We start from the raw sequence: 18,555 nt of genomic DNA on the forward strand, positions 1-18,555 counted from the left end.
ATAAAATCACACCTCCCTCCCTCCTTCCTCTGCCTCCCTCCCACCCTTCCTTGGTCTCAACCCACCCCCCCCGCAACTGGAAACTCCCCCCCTCCCTGCTCCCCTGCTCCGTAGGTTTGAAACTACCCACATGCCCAATTAGCAGAGTGCCTTTCGCCCCGAATTACCCAGAAATGAAGAACTAGGAGTCTGAGTGACCCGTCCTCCCTCCTGGTGTACCTCCTTTCCAGGTGCGTGTGCTGGTCCGGCCCCATCCGCTGCCCGAATCCCTCCCCCCCAACAATAAGGCACGTAGTCTGTGCATCAGGTCTACAGGTTGGTGTGTCTGGCATCAGGCCCCAGCAGTGTTTCTAAGCAGAACCCCCATCCCACTGTTGTGTGGTCCCCCGAAGTTTATCTCAAAACAAACCAATACAGTTTACCACTCAGTTGCGGAGGGGCCCCTCAGTCTCATGTTTAGCCGCACTATGTTGAGTGTCCCATCTTGGGCTCGCTGAGCGGGATCTCCAGGACCGTTGACTCTGCCTGTCCTGTTCCAATATCCCGCCATTGATTCCGGAGATCCATCGCGAGTGTCTCTCCACCTTTGGCCCTCTGTCCCATCTCCTCCCGCGGGCGACTCTCTGTCTATCCAGTCCTGCACCTCCAGTGGTGACGTGAAAAAGAAGGACTTTCCTCCGGAAAGAACCTTGAGTTTGGCCGGGAAGAACATCATGTACTTGATGCCTCTTTCTCTCAGCGCTGCCTTGACCCCCGCGAAGGATCGCCTCACTCTCTGTACCTGGAGGGTGAAGTCCGGGAAAAACCGTATTGCGGCGTTCTCATAGCGCAGGTCTCCAGTTTGTCTAGCCGCCTGTAGTACTGCGTCTTTGTCCCTATAGTTAAGGATCTTAGCAATTATTGTCCGTGGCGGCGCCCCTGGTTTTGGCTTAGGGATATGTGCCCGCTTAACTGTAAATATTTTGGACAGACGCTTAGGCTTAAGGTGATTGAGGATCAAGTCCTCGACAAAGAGTTCGATACTGGGCCCCTCGATTTCTTCCTGCACACCAACCAGGCATATGTTGCTTCTTTGGGCCCTTCCTTCTTGATCCTCCAGCCGGAGTGCCATCTGACTGTGCTGGTGGACCAGATCATTGACCCACTTCTCCAGCTGTTTCGTCGACGTCCGCAGTTACGCAATGTCCGCCTCGTTCACTTTGGTTTTTTCAGACGTCTTATTGAGGTCCGTGCCTAGGAGTTTAACTTCTATAGATATCTTGTCTATCTTCGTCTCCAGGGTCGCCCCAAATGATTGTATGGCCGTCATGATGCTGGTCAGGGATGGTTCTTTCTGGCCCTGTGGGTCACCGGCTGGCACCTCCGTTGGCTGTGCGCCCCTCTGGACCGTGTATTTCTCAAGGTTATTTGACTGAGCGGAAGTTCCTTGTTTAAGCCGCATCTCTGCCCACTGTTATCACGGGACCCTGTATGGAGCGATACAGGCGCTGTGATTGCGCCCTGTCTGTCCCAGGGCCTGGTCTCGAGGAGGCGCGATCTTCCGGGGTGTTCTATTCCCCTTTGGTTGCAACTATGGAGTCCCTGTCATCGTAGTGGTTCCCGGGCACAGTGTCCTTAAGCCGTCTCCTGTCTGGCGGCGCGGCAATAGCGCTCCCAGCGCGATTATCCAGCCACAAAGCCCACTTGTTCTCGCCGTCCGTATCGTAGGCCGCAAACCGGGGACTCTCCTGATGGAGTGGCCGGCGGCCTTCCACTGTCGATTTGGATCCGCCCCTAGCCGCCGCTCTCAGGGCCGGCACGCAGTCTCAGCACCAATCGTACCTCCCGTGTGCAGTCCGGTGACGGGAATCTCGTAATGGGCCTCTGGGGCAATGGCGGTCACCCGCCGATGGATCGCGTTCCTCTGTGGCCCGCGGGGTCACACCGTACAGCACTTAGGCCGCAAGCCGGGGATACAAGAGGCCCAAGCCGGCGGCCGTGCATTGCCGAGCTGTGTCCGCCCCTCGGCCGTTGCTCCCGGTGTCAGCGTCCGGCGGTGATGCCAATCTCGCCTCCCACGATCAGTCCTGGAGTGGGAGTGGCAGAGAGGGCCTCTCGTATCACAGCGGTCCCCCGCTTAGGCATCACGTTCTCCTGCGGCCCCCAAGGTCGCGCCGTCCCGCACGCAGGCCGCAAGATGGGGACTCTCCTGATGGAGTGGCTGGTGGCCGTGCACTGCCGGTCCTGGATATCCCTCGGGCCGCCACACTCAGGATCGTTGTTCAGTGGTAGTGCCACGTAGCGGGACCAGAGTTGGACCGGAGGTTCGACCACCGCCTGGGGCCTAGAAGCCGTTCTCAGAGCTTCGCATCGAGCGGATTTATGCCGGAATTATGAATGTTGGTGGTTCGGTAGATCGGAGCAGTCGAATCAGGCGGCCATCACTGCCGGCGCCTAGCCACGCCCCCCTGGTGCACATTTTTTACACATAACTTGGTTTCTCCCTTTTCAGTACAGATGCAAACACAAGTACAAAGAGGCCTGTGTTAGTTTATGTGAATGTGGAACTTCCTTGGGTCCCTCCTTAGTTTTCAGAGTCTTCATGGAGTTTGTAATGCATCCATGACTAATTTAGCATGGTATTTTAAGGGTGTTCCCATACAATTTATTTATTTATAAAGTGTTATGTAGCGCAAACAAGATCCCGAAGGGCTTTACAAAAAGGATGGAGGGAGGGTAATACATACAATATGGACATTAAGTAGGAACAAAAGCAATAATAATCAAATAATTACAAGACGCCTGGGTCAAAGGAGAGTAATACAATAAGCAGGTACATAGTGGACTAAACGGGGGACACACTATGAGATACAGAAGAGCAGCATCCAATGATGGTCCAGTGGTTGTAGGATCAAAGACCTTGAGCAGGTGAACCCAGCCCAATTAAGGTAGGAATTTATTCATTAAGAATCTTTTGATTTCCAGTTTGAAAGCAATTGTTGAAGAGAATCTGTGTATTTCCGGTGGAAGAGAGTTCCGTATCTTTAGGGCAGCGCCGGAGAAGGCTCGCTGGCAAGTTCTCTTTTTCCTAAAGATTTTTGATTTTAGGAGGAAAGTGTTAGCGCTTCTTGAGGCTCTGCCCCCAAAGGATAGGAACAGTTCCCCTCATGGGAACAGTCCAGCCCGAACCGCAAAGCCAGGTCCTCCCTGAACCGGAAACAAGCACCCCGGTCTCAGGGTAACACCCCTCACCCAGCCATTAAGTGCAGGCTCAAGACTAATTTTCATATGGCTGGGTTCACACTGGAATGACATTGTTCCTCATTCTGTCCATCAATTGTTCTTTTTGCATTTGTCACCTCAAGTGGAACAGGTATACACAGACGTGGGTCCCGTGCTCACCATGCCACTGGAGTCAAGCTGTCCTTGCTGATGAGGGATGAAACCATGAAACCGGTCCCAAGATGCTTGCCTCCAGTCCAGGGAGGACCCGGCCTGGCAGTTTGGACTGGGCTGTTCCTATTGGGTGCAGGGTCAAGACTGATTTGCAAATGGCAGAGTTCAAACTGGAATGGCATGGGAAGCAAAAAACGATGGATGTATGCTCAGATCTCGGCACTGGGGTGAATGTATGACATTGTTCTGCATTTTCTTCATCAATTGTTCTTTTTGCATTTAATATAGCCTTATAGCCCGCCGTAGCGGGCTATATCGGCTATTAAAGGCCCGCTGAATCGTTAAAGGCCCGAGCCGAAGGCGAGGGACTTTAACGAGACAGCAGGACTTTAATTGCCGGTATAGCCCTGCTACAAACGGCTATAAGGCTATTAGAACATTCTGCCACTAGAGGGCAGAATGTTCTAACAAATTAAACAAAGGGTTCTCGAAGCTCGAGGGGATATAAATCCCCTCGAGCTTCGAGAAGCCTTTGTAGAACATTGGAATGTTGCTCTGCGGGCCTTTACCGGCCCTTAGAAGCAGGGAGCACTCCCTTGTCTGCAATGGAGCTCCCAACATTCCAATGTTCTAATATTTTATGAAGCATGTTTCTTGATTTCAAATTCCTGCCATTTAAACAAATGGCTGTGTTTTTCTGTAATAAATACTATGGCACCTTTAATTAATTAAGATTGAATTTTTGTTGCTTTCTAATGGGAGTTATTTCATTTTAAACAATCAAAGTTGTAGCGGGATGAAACCAGGTGTCCCTTATGTAGTTGCTGTTTCCAATATTGTGACTTGCAGTATGCATATTTTATATCATCCCACACACTTTAGTAGGTAAATTACTTTGTGGCCCAATTTCCTAGTAGCTATAATATGCTTTGACCGATTAGGCAGACTGAAAGCTTTATTGTTTCAAAAAGATATGATTCTTACATTTGCCGAGAAAAGTTTGATCTCCAAGTATGGCGTTCCTCATCAGTAGTGCAATCACTTTTACAATCTCAATTGCCACAGCATTTCGCTGAGCTTGTGCGGATTGGATGATCTTTTAGTTTTTTTTGTCTTTTGAATTTGTTTTCGGTCAAACAAGACTACTAATCCTGTCATGTCTTTATTGCAGAGATGTACAAATCTGTTGACCTCCTGCTCATTAGGGATAAAGTGTAGCATGTGTGTAACTCCCGAAACTAGAAGTGAGTGCCAAGGTGTCTCAGATCTCTGACCCGTTGCCCGATGTTGTGGCCTGTAGTGTATGTCTTCCTTCTTTCGTTATAAGCAAGTCCAACATGTATCATTTAGTGGGCATGGGGATTGATCAAAACTCATTGAAAATATTGTTGCGTAAAACTGAGGATAAAAGGGATGCAGCCTTTTCTTTTCTATCTCCACAATGAAGATTTGAGTCCGCTAAAAAAAAATGTTACTCTAGTTGATTAGGAATCACAAGATGTCCAGCCGGTCAGTCTGCCAAACATATCATAGGTTTTCAAATACAGTGAAGCTGTAATTAGAATGCTTATAAAGTCTGGTACAACTCTCATTGTTTAACAACGGATTTTGGCTCAATTGATCACTTTAGTTGAAATTGGATATTTGTTCCATCGATGAAGAAACATCTGCTCCTTAAGATGGGACAACCATATGTGGGATACAGAGCATAGCATTTCTAATGAAAATAAAGCATTTATCAGATTTCAATGCAACAACTCAATAATTACTAAGGACAGTGCAGATAATCTGTTGCCTGGAAACATTTTGAACGCTTATGTGGATCATACGACTGACCATTTTCTAACGAAATAGTGCTGCTTTTCCAACTAGTTGCCGTGAAAAAGCATTAAGTGTCGCGAAATAGCGGCTGAAGCAATGCTTATGCAGGGTATACATGCTGGTATTGATGTTGGTGAGTCTTCAGCAGAAGTAGCTAGGTGTAAGGCAAAAATAAACCTCCACTGGAGCCAAGAGGCCGCCAAGAAATATGTAATTAAGCGTCAACTGAATTATGAGTATGGGGAGGCAAGTGGCAGGTGCCTGGCTCAAAAAATTAGATCAACGGAAGCGGCTCAGAGAATACATTTTATTCTGGACTCCAGTGGGATACGGGTTGAAAATGAGACGGGTATACTGGATGTATTTAAAGATTTTTATGAAACATTATATGCTGGAGAACATTATGACGCCCATAATGGTGCATTGCTCCTACAGCAGGGTTTGGAGGAGGTAGAGGCAGAGAGGTTGGACGCCCCTATAACTATGGGTGAACTAGAGAGAGCTATAAATGAGTTGGCCGCTGGTAAGGGGGCAGGGCCGGATAAACTCCCGCTCGAGGTTTATAAAATCTTCTTTGGAGTACTGCAGGAGGATATGTTAGCAACATTTCGACAAGCCCAGATTGGTATGTCTCCGGCGTCTTGGGACGAGGCCTCTATTGTTGGGTTCAGGAAAAAGGATAAACCTGCGGATCTCCCGGCATCATATCGCCCGATATCTTTGCTGAATGCAGATGGCAAAATATATTCGAAAATTTTGGCGACAAGGTTGTCGGAAGTTATAACTCCATTAGTTTCAGTAAGACAGCATGGATTTATACCCAAACGGGGAACAACGAATCATGTTAACAGGGTAATAATGATGTTTGACCATGCTAACGTCAGTGGTAACGCGCTCAGCCTTATTTTACTAGATGCCGAAAAGGCTTTGGATCGTGTTTTGTGGGGATTTTTGTGGGCTGTGATGCGAAGACGTGGGTTTGGGCAACATTTTATTACTGCCCTCCAGACGTTATATCGGCGCCCAGTGGCTAAGATTTGTACAATGGGGCTCGAATCCAAACCTGTTAATATTAGCAGTAGGACTAGACAGGGGTGACCCTGCTCCCCATTTTTATTTTCTTTGTATATAGATCCTTTTCTGAAAATGATAGAAAACTCCCCCCGATTCAGTCAGTAATTATTCCGCAGCAACACTATCGCGTTTTCGCATATGCTGGCGATGTGGCTATGGTATCGCCTAAGCCGGCAATGGCGATGTACGAAATAGAGCAACTCGCAGCAGAGTATGGGGCCGTATCTGGCTATAAGTTAAACACAGCCAAAACACAAATTGTATGTACTAACATTGGCTCATACATTGATCAAAGGGTCCTACAAGAGGTGACTTATTTGGGTATTAGGATGCGGGCCTCCATGAATGAGCTTGTAGAGTCAAATTGGGGGAGGTTGGTGGCGGGGATCCGTAGTCAATTGGATCAGTGTGAATGCTTACATTTATCTTTGGTGGGCAGATTTAATGTGCTAAAGATGATGATTTTACCGAAAATTTTATATTTTTTCAGATGTGTACCCCAGGAAATACCCCAAGCTAATCTTGTCCAACTACATTCTCTATGTGCTAGATTTATATGGGCACGAGGAAAAAGCGCGAAGAGCAATGCGCTATATGGTCTTAATAAGGGCTCAAGGGGGATGGGCCGTGCCTGATTTTACTTTATATTATTTCGCGTGTATGTTACAACACATGAATATATTGTTTACTGGGGCAGGACCAACAGAAATGGTGGAATCCCCTTCGATATATCAAATGCTGTTGGGCAGTGATGCTAAAAGCCGACTGTTTTTGAATATCGATTGGAGTTACTACAAGCGCACTAGATTTAAATTTCTTATAGCCGCCTACAATGTATGGAAAGTAGTCAAAAAGATGTATGAGGTAGATAGAGTTTCTTGGTACACTCCGCTAACAGCATTTACTTCCCTCCCAATGGTATTCTGGGATCGGGTGGTCTATAATTGGCGGGCTAAAGGAATTTATATGCTGGGCGACTTATTTATGGATGATGGGCTAAAATCGTTTGAGCAGCTTAAGGAACAGTATCAGCTTTCTCGGGCGGATTTTTTTTAAATATTTACAAGTTAGGGATTACTTGTGGAAAGCCCGGTTGAGTGTTCAACCTAACCCCCTAATTGAGACAGGAAGGAAAATGCCACGAATTGGTACATTATATAGCTTAATGATAGGTACAAAGTCTGATGACTTGGAAGTCCATAATCGTAAATGGGATTATAGATTAGGCTGTCAGGGTGTACAGGTTGAGATTTCCATCGATTTGGCTGGACGACTTTTCATGTCTGCCAACCTCTACGCCCAACACTATAAGACTATTTTTAATCTATATTTCACACCCGATAAAATCGCTAAATGGGGGGGTGGCTACGAGGGAAAATGCTTTTGATGTGGTACAGAAGCCGCTGACGTGGTCCATGTATTTTATTCTTGTGGACACTTAAGTAGCCTGTTTGATCATATGAATAAATTCCTCACGGAAATATTGGGGGAGCCTATACAATTGTCAGCTAAGCAGATTTTGTTGGGGGTAGAGAAGGGAGCTGCAGCTGATAAAGTATCTAGCAAATTAGTATATTTGATTTTTTGGCTACAGCTGTAGTAAGGCTATGTATCGCATCTGCCTAGTTACAAAAAGACGCCCCATCATTTGAGGTATGGAGGGCAAGGTTGTTAGCTATGTTTAATATTGAGTACAGTTTATATGCTCTCAAATGGAGGCGGAAAAGGAAACTTGGGCGGCAAATCTGGGCGGCAATTTCGGATTATATGGAGATTTAAAATCTTAGGTTTTGTTATGGCTTGACTTATGTTATTTTAGTTTAAAATAGGATTTTTGCCTCTTTACATTCAATAACTGTGTGTTATTAGTGCATGATTTCATCCCCTGTTGTTTGTGATGTAAAACAATTATTAATGTGCCATTTTGTTTGTCAAGTTTTTGCGGCCTAGGAGATAATGTGCCGTGACGACTTTGTGTTTTTTTTTCTTTTTTTCTGTACTCATGTATTTCCAATAAAAAAATTTTTTTTTTTTTTAAAAAGTGTCTCGAAACACGTGTTGGATATTGTTTATATTTCTTCATTTCATGATTTATGTACAATATTGTTTGTTTCTTAATCAAATGAATACATGCAATGGTACTCAAAGAAAATGATAAATGTATTTCAACTATGTATTACATGTTGATGATTACACAAATAATGGTTTGTTCTTCATGAGATGTATATATATTAAAATGAATTAGGAGAATATGGAATTGCACTCTCGATTTTCTTAGGTGCCTCTTCTGGGATTTATATAATAGATACATTTGTAATTATAGTAGTGTAACTATCAGTTAGAGAGAACCTAGCACTGGACATAACCTCTTTGCCTCTTTTTTCTTGATGTAGTAACTGAAATTGATTAGGGATACTATGAGTTCGATGAGTTATTCCATAAAATGGTGTGGTACCTAAGAGGGTGCTTAGTGATGTGAAGCATAATAAGAGCCGGGTCGATCATTTTTTTTTATTCAATAAATATTTGGATCATTTCGTTCTTTAGACCACTGTATTTTGTCAGGTTTTTGTGAATAACTGCTATCTTGCCTCCTGTGTTCTCTATTCTCTCAGTGCCAATAATAGATTATTCGAGTGGGCCAAGCTGGGAGGATTAATTCAACCAGGTTTCAATCAGGAAGTTTCGGTGTAGGTTGATTACTGCTGATATGGAGTTCTGCAGGAGGGTGAATGCTTTTACCAGGAGTTGTATGTATTCTGACCTAGTTGGATCCCTTTGACAATATATGTTGTAGCTCCTTTCGTTATGCATTCCCTCATATGGTTGGACGACAAGGCCGTGGACCAAATGTTACTGAAATACCTCTATATTGAGTACTATGCAAAGACTGTAACAGTGATGGTATTAAGTTAATGGACCGGGACAATGCTGTACTGTAACTAGTGCCTGGGAATTTTTTATTTCCTGTTTAAAATGTCTCCATTGTAGTTGTTTCCTTTCTTAGTTTTATTTTTTGTCTTCATTTTATTGGCCCCTTGTGGGATGTTTGAGATATATACTTCAAGTAGTGCCTCAATGCATTTACTGAACAAAGGTGTCACAATTTTACAGGTTTGCGATTCTTTTTTACTGGAAGGCTTGGATTCAGTTATCGTTTTAGCGGTAGTGCCAGTATGCTATGATAAGAGAGATCACACTGAAGTTCAACTTCGGTGAGAAGTTCTGTCGGACTGTAGCGCTCATGTACAATGCACCATCTGCAAGGGCTCCTAATCAATGGGACACTGTCTGACTCATTTAAAATCTTGAGAGGTACAAGACAAGGCTGCCCGCTTTCCCCCCTCCTCTTCATTCTGTATATCGAACCTTTTGCAGAAGTTTTAAGGGGAGATGTACTTATTCCATCATTCAGATTTGGGGAGTGGGAAAGGCGGGTAGCTCTTTACGCTGACGACATTTTGATTTTTACCTCTGATCCGGTGACCTCATTTCCAGAGGTTATTAAGAGAGCCGAAGAGTTTGGCCGCATCTCAGGGTATGAGATAAACGCAAGTAAAACCGACATCATGGCTTGGAATATCCCTAATTTACAGCTGGATGTGACCAACTCAATGCGATACTTGGGCATCCGAGTAGTACAAGATGTCGGTAAAATTGCTCAAGTCAACCTAGAAAGAGTGTTCAATGATAGTAGGAAACTGTTAAAATCTTGGACCAGTCTTCCATTGACTATCCTCGGCAGAATAAGTCTGATAAAGATGTCTATTCTCCCTAAATTTACTTTCATTTTTAACACCATTCCCCTCGCATTCGACAACAAAATCTTAGAGAAGTGTCAGAGAGAGCTAAACTCCTTTGTCTGGAACTATAAATCGGCGAGAGTGGCATGGAAGAAATTGAGGAGGAGGAGGGAAAAGGGGGGACTGTCCTTACCTGACTTGAAGTATTATGCTTGGGCCTTTCAGCTGTCCCATTCCAGAATGCTGTTAAAAGTTCCAACTAACACATCTATTGGTGTAATGTTTAAAGCCATGTTGACTGGTGCTGCTATACCAACTAATGGTTTTATGTTTAAATTCGGAGATCAGAAATACTTCAAAAAAGTGAAGCTTAAAACTCTTATGTCTCAGGCGACTATCTGGTCAGAAATAAGGAAAAAACTAGGATTGCCGTATTTTTCAAACTATGCACCTATTTGGGAATCTCCTGGGTTACCGCTCTGTCTAAAAGACAGGCTGGCAATTCCGGTGAGAGATGGAGGAATATCAACCTGGGGTGATTTGCTTGTAGGTGAAACACTGAGGTCTTGGGAGGAGTTACGGGAACAACTGGGCTCAGATTTTTCAAGGTTCAAGTTTATTCAACTAGATAGTTGGGTGAAAGCACTGGCTAGGTCAGGGGTAACACTTGGTAAGAGTAGTATTATAGAACAAAACTTGGTAGAACGACCAGGTGGGGGTAAAGAAGTTTTGCAGTGGTACTGGAATCTGCTAGAAGAGATAGATGGAGAATTCATCCTCCCGGAACAACTATGGGGAACAGAGCTTGGGGCCCAAAGTATTGACATCTGGCAAAAATCCTGCACTCTGCTATACAAAAGTGTTAAACCTGCATGGCTAAGGCGTAACCACCTTTTTACGATACATCGAGCCTATTTCTCCCCCCTAAAACTGTCAAAATTCATCCCAGGAAAGAAATGCAATAAATGTAATTATATCGCGGCTTCGGACATCCATATGTTCAAAGACTGTCCTTGTATAACACAGTTCTGGAATGAAGTGAAAGAGACTCTGGACTCCATTCTTAACACCTCGGTGTCCATTACATTATCACTTATCATATTCGGATGGGACAATAGTATTAAGGGTCATGCAAGGACATTCTTGTTCTACGCAATTCTACTCGCTAGAAGAGAGATATGTAAGGTTTGGATAGAAAATACGGCACCAACACACGCAAACTGGTTGTCATCCCTGTATGAAACATCTAAGACAGATAGTTTGAGATCTTGCAGCTCAGGTAATGTGGCTTTTTGGGACTTTTTGGTTCAGTGGAGAAAATAGCTGGGTTTTTTTATTTTATTTATTTATTTATTTATTTATTTATTTATTTATTTATTTATTTTTTCTTTCCCCGGTCCAATGATTATGCCACAATACTCCAAGAACTGGGCCCCCCCCCCTTTCGGTGTTATGGCTGGTTCCATAGGTTTTAATACCACATTTGGAGTCATTCCCTGTACCTCTTCAGGTCACCTCCTGCCGATTCCCACTAATCGCGCTTTCTGGTGCAGATAGAACCACGCACTTTGATTTAAGACGTTCATGGCAGTTGGAGGCTAATTAAGAGGAGGGCAAGGCAAATGAGGATAAAAAAAAAAAAGAAAAAAAAAAGAAAAAAAAAAAAAGAGAGATCCCACTGGCATTTGTGCATATTTGTACCATGCATGAGGAGGGTGCCTCCGTAAGCTGGGTTGTCCAGTTTGGGTGAGATCATTTGAGGTTCATTGTTAGCCCAGAGGACTCTATGAGTGATTTCAATCCTTTTTAATGCTGTAGCTTTCCATTCTTGTGGGTCTTATGAATGACATGGCTGTGTTAGGCTCAGTACAAGGGGGAGAACTCTGTGTGATTGCATATGAGGTTGGAACTACTCTGTCTAGGTCTTCAAAGGTAGTGTGAAGAAATAATTTTCCAATTCATAAGGAGCTCACAGTTAACCCCACAGGTTTTTGTATCAGACCAGAGCCCTCTCCTGCTTCCACCCAGCGCAGAAAGCACAGCAAGAGTGCATGCATTTTTTTAGACATTTTATTCTAATTATTCCGGTCTGTTGTGAGTGGGGAACTATGACTCAGTAAACGTGCGCTCGCTCTACTTACCACAATTTGCGTCTTATTGTCTGGGAGGGTATCGATGGCCAGGCTGACACCCGCTAGGTCTTGGCTGACGTGGGAGCCCCTGGTGTTGGACCGCTGGGTTGGGGCATCTCGGGGCTGACGCCTCCAGAGGGTCTTCTTTTCTTCTCCAATATACGTCAACCCCACACTGATTAGTCCTGTATGTACATAGAGAATGGGAGATGAGCTGTTAGGTGTTAGTGAATTGCACAGGCACTCAGTTTACACAAGAGCAGACCCAAGAAGAGTCACAATTACAACCACAAGAGAGTCCCAATAAGGAGCCACGTGGTCTGATGCTGTGGCAGAGATATGTATGACTGGGTAAGTGTTGTAGAAGATTGAAACTTCTGCAGGAGACAAGTGCATAGAAGAACAACCATTCTGCTGCTAGAGACGAAGCAGTCACAATAGGAGGAAAAATGCAGTCATCTGAAACTTAGGGAATGATGGCAGCAAGTGTAAAGATAAAAGTTTGGATGATGCATTTTATTGGCACCAGCAAATCAGCCCCTGGTTTGTTCCAGGTGCATGTTTAAGATTTCAGGTTCTCCTGGGACCATTTCTTAGTAAGGAATTACTCTTTATTTTAGCAAAAACATCACGTTTGTATCACGAAAGATGGGATGAGAAAGTTTTGAAAAGATAGCGTGGCCGACTGGCAGACGCTACAGAATGCGAAAGCGTTTGCCAAAGTAATGACCTTTCACCTTTGCAACCATTGGACAGATAAATAACTGGGGGAGAAGGGGCTGTGCATGTCCAAATGTGATCCGTGGTTTCAAAAGACATTAGCAGGTTGGGTTTATGTTTCTATGTGGATCGAAAGGTTATGTGAAAAGGAATAAAAAAAAGTCCCTAATATGGATTTATTCCTTTTTCAGATGTGTGTTGTGTCTGGTCATCCAATAAAACAGGAGCCGGAACAGCTTGTGAAGGCGCAGAGTTTAATAAGGAACACATAGCAGGGCACCATGCAGCAGCCTCTTCCCCTAGCAGCACAGCATGCCAGGAACAGGCAGTTCATGGAACGTGCAGCATTCCAAACTCCACAGCAGGAATAACATTATCGAAGCATAGCAAAAGGCACATAACCAATGCATCCCATTGTAATACATGGCAGCACACGCTTCCAGTAAGTGAAAGAGGGCTTTATTTCCACATATGTATCGCCCACCACTGCTGGGACCGGCCAGCTCGGATCCCTAAAGTCCCTGATTCATACTGCGGGAATCCTCGCTCCCCGTTCCCTACGCCCCAGGGTGCGTCGCATGTAAACACCATACATCATAATGTCATCAGCAGAACGCTACATCCCCTTCCCTCCTTAAAAATGAAAGCAAGAGAAATGATCTGCATGCTGTGTTACATGTTAATGCATTATAAAATCTTAAACTTTTCTGGTACTTGGCTGGTCTCCTGTGTTCTTGGTACCTACTCAATGGCGGCTCCTTCACTAAGGCAGAGTAGCGACGCCCCACTGCCAGGAGCAGTAAAGAAAGGAAAAAATAAAATGATAATAACATAAGAGAAAATGAAATGATAATAACGGAACGCAGCAGCATTGCGTGAGGGGGCGGGGCGTAGTTGCAGGGGAGAAGTGGTAGATCCTCCTGTGCGCAATGACTGATATGCGCACTCCCCTGTTCTCCATGCAGGCGGCATTACAGCCTGCATGGATGCCCACTCCTACAGCCCCTGGCTGAGCGTTGACCAATCACAACGCTCCATTGGAGCGTTGTTATTGGCTAAGGGATGGGAGCCTGGCTGTCTGCTTTCAGTTCTGACTTGGAGTCGGACACAGGCGAAGATATGGGACACGGCAGCGGCAGAAAGGTACGATTTTTTTTTTTAAGCATCTCGCGATGCACCGCCAACCTCCCCACCACCGAGCTGTGCCGGCCGCCCCTGACACCTAAGATGTACCTGTCCAGAGTAAACATTGGCAGAAACCCCTCCATCAGCACAAACACTTCCTCCTTGTATCTGTGATTCAAGCACATGTTGTACCCAGAGTGCCCAATCAGATTCAGCAATGGAACCACTTTTCTTCCATATAATGTTGGCCTATTGTGAAAGTTTTACCTATTGCCTCTTGTTCAACCACCCTTTGTTGTCAAGCAGTGCTGCTCCACTGCTAACCCTACTTACTTTCACTGGTGCAGAAAAAATTTATTTGCCTTTGCTGACTTTGACAGGGCTCTTAATCAACACCAGAGCCGACCTGGGAACACAAACCAGCTACCACAATTCAGTGGGTGCAGCGCATGGGGGTGCTAATGAGAAGCACTGCTACTGCTTTTGTTACACTGGGCCGATATTGCAGTTCAGATACAATCTGGCCCCCAGTAACATAAATGGACCGGCCACTCAAAAACCGGCCCCCACCCTTCGAACCCAGCGGGAAAATGCTTGGTGCCCGTTACGGCCAGTCCAGCCCTGATCAACACCCAATCCCTAATTATTATGTCTTGGTTAGTTACATTGTGTCTTCTGTCAAAGTCACGTTTCATTTGAACTTGACTTGAAACCACATTGAAAGCAACATCCTCTATGTCATGTACTGCATTGCCATCCACTATTTTCACTTGTTCTTTAAGCAGGTAGGGAACAAATCCATATCATCCGTTCTCACCCTCAAGAGGGAAAAAGGAGAAATACCAATGGTGCAATGCGGTGTTGTAGGCGAATTGAATACGCTCGGTGCCAGGCCTTGCAGCATGGGCAGCGGAGATGGGCAGGACGCTACCGAGCTACCATTCAAGGCCACCCCGCTCTCTATCAATGTGTCGAGTACCTGAAATCCAGAATCTGAGTTTCCGCTGGAACCGATGCTTATTCCTCTAAACCCCAACCTAGATACCAAGGTCTCAAGGACTTCGGCATCCAAGAAGGGGGAAAGGGGATTGGGAGTGAGAGAGAAACACACCACGTCTGCTTCAGTTACTCTGGTTCGTTCTTCTCTTGTCTGCTTCTTCTTTGCTATTGACTTTCTTTCTGGAAGAAACAATTACACCAAACACCTTTTCTTAAACTCTAATTGTAACAATAACCTTACTCCTAAATTTGTACCTGTTCTTGTAGAGTGGCTAGCTGTTCTCTATTTCTGTTGCATTAGTAGAAGATGCTTTCACCTTGTAGAATTCTCTATAAAATACAAACACTATTATAATGTGCTCAAAAGTTCTTGACTGCTTAACTCTTGGAATTCTAATTACCTTCTATATTTCCTTATTTTCTTCTAATACTAGCAGGAATTCAGAAGCTGACGAAGAAATGATGTCTTCTCTAAAGATGGTAAGTATATTATATATATATAATCACACATACAAGTTGAATGTCCACTGACAATTCTCTTGTCTGCCCCTGTTAATGCTATGCCTTTCTTTCCTTTACAGATTGTCTTGTGCTTCTGAGCTGGAACGATATTGCTTCATATCTATGTCTCTCAGTCTCTAATGCACTATTGTTCTTGTACTTATTCCTATTCTGCTCGAACTCAATTCCCTGGTACTCATAGGGAAAGAGTATTGCCAGGTATGTTTTAGTCTTCAGGACCTTCACTCAGGAACTTCCTCTACCAAAAATCGTATTTACTGAAAAACTTACCGCAGCCGCGGCAGAATGAGGCGCTGAACTTCTACAAATACTCACAGACCAGACTCTTTAGTTTGGAGAAGCTGCAGCGCACTGGAAGAGAAACGGGCGAAAAGATGCGACCGTTTCCGACAAAATCATCAGTCGAAGTGCGTAGTTCCAAAGGATTGGAACCGCGAACTCAGCTGAGGAGAGTAGCGCGGCAAAACAACTAGAGCCGCAACTCAAGTAATAATAACGACGGCCATGTTGGAATTCCTCCAAAACATTTAATGCAGTCTTTTATGAAACCCTACAGGACGTAGATCTGCTCGATGTCCTTATGAACCCAAATTACGTCTAGGAATGATCTGGGACCTTAAAGCGAGTGTATCAAGCTAAACTGGGGAATCTATTGGTCCGGACCTGACACAATGACAGCGCAAGCTAAGTGCGTGCCCTGCTGTATAGACTGTATGGCGCACCACACAGAACAAAAGCAAGGTGCAGCTGCCATATTTAAAGAATAAAATGCGGCGTACTGCAGTGCAACAATTGCAAAAAGCAAGGCACGCCACCAAATTTAAACAACACAGGGCAATTTCCTGAGGTGCAACAATTTAAAAAAAGAGGTCTTACCTACAACTGATCAAGAATGGAATTGGAAAGACACTGTAGTTAGGCAGTGCTGCTCAAAGAAGAGCGACACTGCACTCAACCAATGGGAAGGCAGAAGATGGGAGCAAAACCCTGTATCAAATACAGCAGGTGTTCCAGACAGCGCATGTCTGCTGCCTAGGCTCAACCTAATGAAGTAAATTAAGGCTAGCAGTGCAGGTGCTGAAAGTGTAAATCACGTTCAGTTTGCAGATGGAACATTCCATAGAGCCATGCCACCATTTGGGAGGTGAACGTGAGAAGTTAGAGTATCCCTATTTTTTATCGTGGGTGGTTTCCTTTGCCCGCTAAACTGGGGCCAAGGTAGAGGAAATGGGGAGAGGGCGAGTTCTGGTCTCATCTTATGATACTTTTCAGGGTCCGACTGGAATTATGCAGCAGGGGAGGATCACATTATGCAGCGCAGTTGTGTCTAAACTATGTGGCAAATTATGCAGTGTAACGCAGCATTATGTTAATATTTTGACATTTTTACACTTTGTAATACTGTCTGGGCATAGGTTTCAACTCATTAGTACCAGTTTAACACCCAAATATAGTTATAGGCAACAGAAAGGTGACCAGTCAACCTTTGCAAAGGGCGTTTCATTGTGCAGCAACTTATTTTAGTAACTTTTGATCCGTTTGAACTAGAAATAATTTTTTTTCAAATCTGAAGATTATGCAGCAGATGATTGATAATGTGGTTAGTCCATAATTATGCGGAAAGCGCCTCAGACGTAAAATAGCATAGGTTCAGTGGCCCTGCCAGTGGGGCAAGCAGATAGCGCCAGAAAGGTTGGTCTAACTGGTTGAAGCACAGTCTGTTTTTTAGCTGTTTATGGGGCTGTTTTATGGTGTGGTGAGACTGTTTTCACTGTTGATTTCACTGATATTGTCACAAACATTGCTTGCGGCAAGCACAAAAGTATGCAGACTCCCATAACTTGCAAAACACCAATCTAGCTTGCATACAAGCTTAAAACTGCCCCGGTGTGAAAATGTGGGCCGCTTTTAGAGTTTTCTGATTTGCTAATGGAGACCACTTTTATTTTTAGGAGCCCTAGTTTATTTCTTGTCCTAGCTCGAGTTTGATGCTCTTCAATGCACGACTGTACGCTGTTGCATACACTTGCAATGTGCATGAAGGAAGATGTTTTCTAACCTCTCTGACAGCAATCTCTTTATCTCTGAGAAGAACTTGGGGCGAGGTGGGAGCACTGGCAGCGGGCTATGGGTGTATACACTTGCCTTGCAACACCTTTCACCTTGAAGCCAGACTCTCTGTCATTCTATGTCCCACAGAACCAGTGCATGGTTAGTTACATTGTGTCTCCTGTCAAAGTCACGTTTCATTTGTACTTGACTTGAAAACTGCGAGCGAGCTTTGTGTGCAGGACCTGACCTACAGCCACACCACTGAACTGGCTGTGCATGACTAAAGGCCTTGTACAGTATGCAGTGGGTTTAAAGCCCACAGCCAGGTCCTGCGCCATTTCCCAGGCCCTTGAGGCAACTTTACTGTTTTTGCCCATGTGAGATGGCCCTAGCTTGTCACCTGGAAAACAATGAGGTTTTAGGAGGCCCGTGATAGCTAGTCCAGCACCCGGGTCTCAATCGCGAACATGATGCTAAGGTAAGTGTCAGCGGCCAAATCATCATTGGCCCTTTCTATTTTGTGGCTCTTGGCCTGAATAGAAATTAGTTACACTCATCTGTGCTGCATCCACTCATAAATTTCTTCAAAGGTCACCCAACATAGGAGACAGAGGTGAACAACCTTTACAACGCAACTCTTAGCACGCAGTGCCTTTACAACGCGGTATTTACAGCGCAAACCATTACAATGCATTGCGCTGGGGGGCGCTCTAGCATAGGGAATACGTTTAAGTTACTATCCAACACCTTCCCTAGTGTCCACGGGGACTGGTGTTGGGATAGTAAATTCAACTTTTCACTATCCAGCACCCCAAAGGTTATGCGTTGTAAAGGTTTGCGATGTAAAAACCGCGTTGTAAAGGCATGCATGGTAAAAGCATGGGTTGTAATGTCATACATCCGAGACAGAACTAGGGTTTGCATCTGTTGATTTTGAAGTGTTAACAGATTATGATAGGCCCATATTGAGAGCAAGAGGAATGTAGTGATGC

The 18,555-nt window shown here is 44.7% G+C and overlaps 1 protein-coding gene across 1 annotated transcript in view; it reads right to left on the minus strand.

Moving 5' to 3' along the window:
- PLXDC1 (plexin domain containing 1) overlaps nt 1-18,555 on the minus strand; it is a 393,515-nt gene that overhangs the window by 210,174 nt on the left and 164,786 nt on the right. Inside the window, exon 2 of the mRNA XM_086924328.1 lies at nt 12,155-12,330. Within this exon, the coding sequence (XP_086780454.1) occupies nt 12,155-12,330 (176 nt within the window). The remainder of the gene's footprint in view (nt 1-12,154; nt 12,331-18,555) is intronic.

The sequence above is a fragment of the Lissotriton vulgaris genome, chromosome 5 (assembly GCF_964263255.1).
Source record: "Lissotriton vulgaris chromosome 5, aLisVul1.2, whole genome shotgun sequence".
Taxonomy (NCBI): domain Eukaryota; kingdom Metazoa; phylum Chordata; class Amphibia; order Caudata; family Salamandridae; genus Lissotriton; species Lissotriton vulgaris.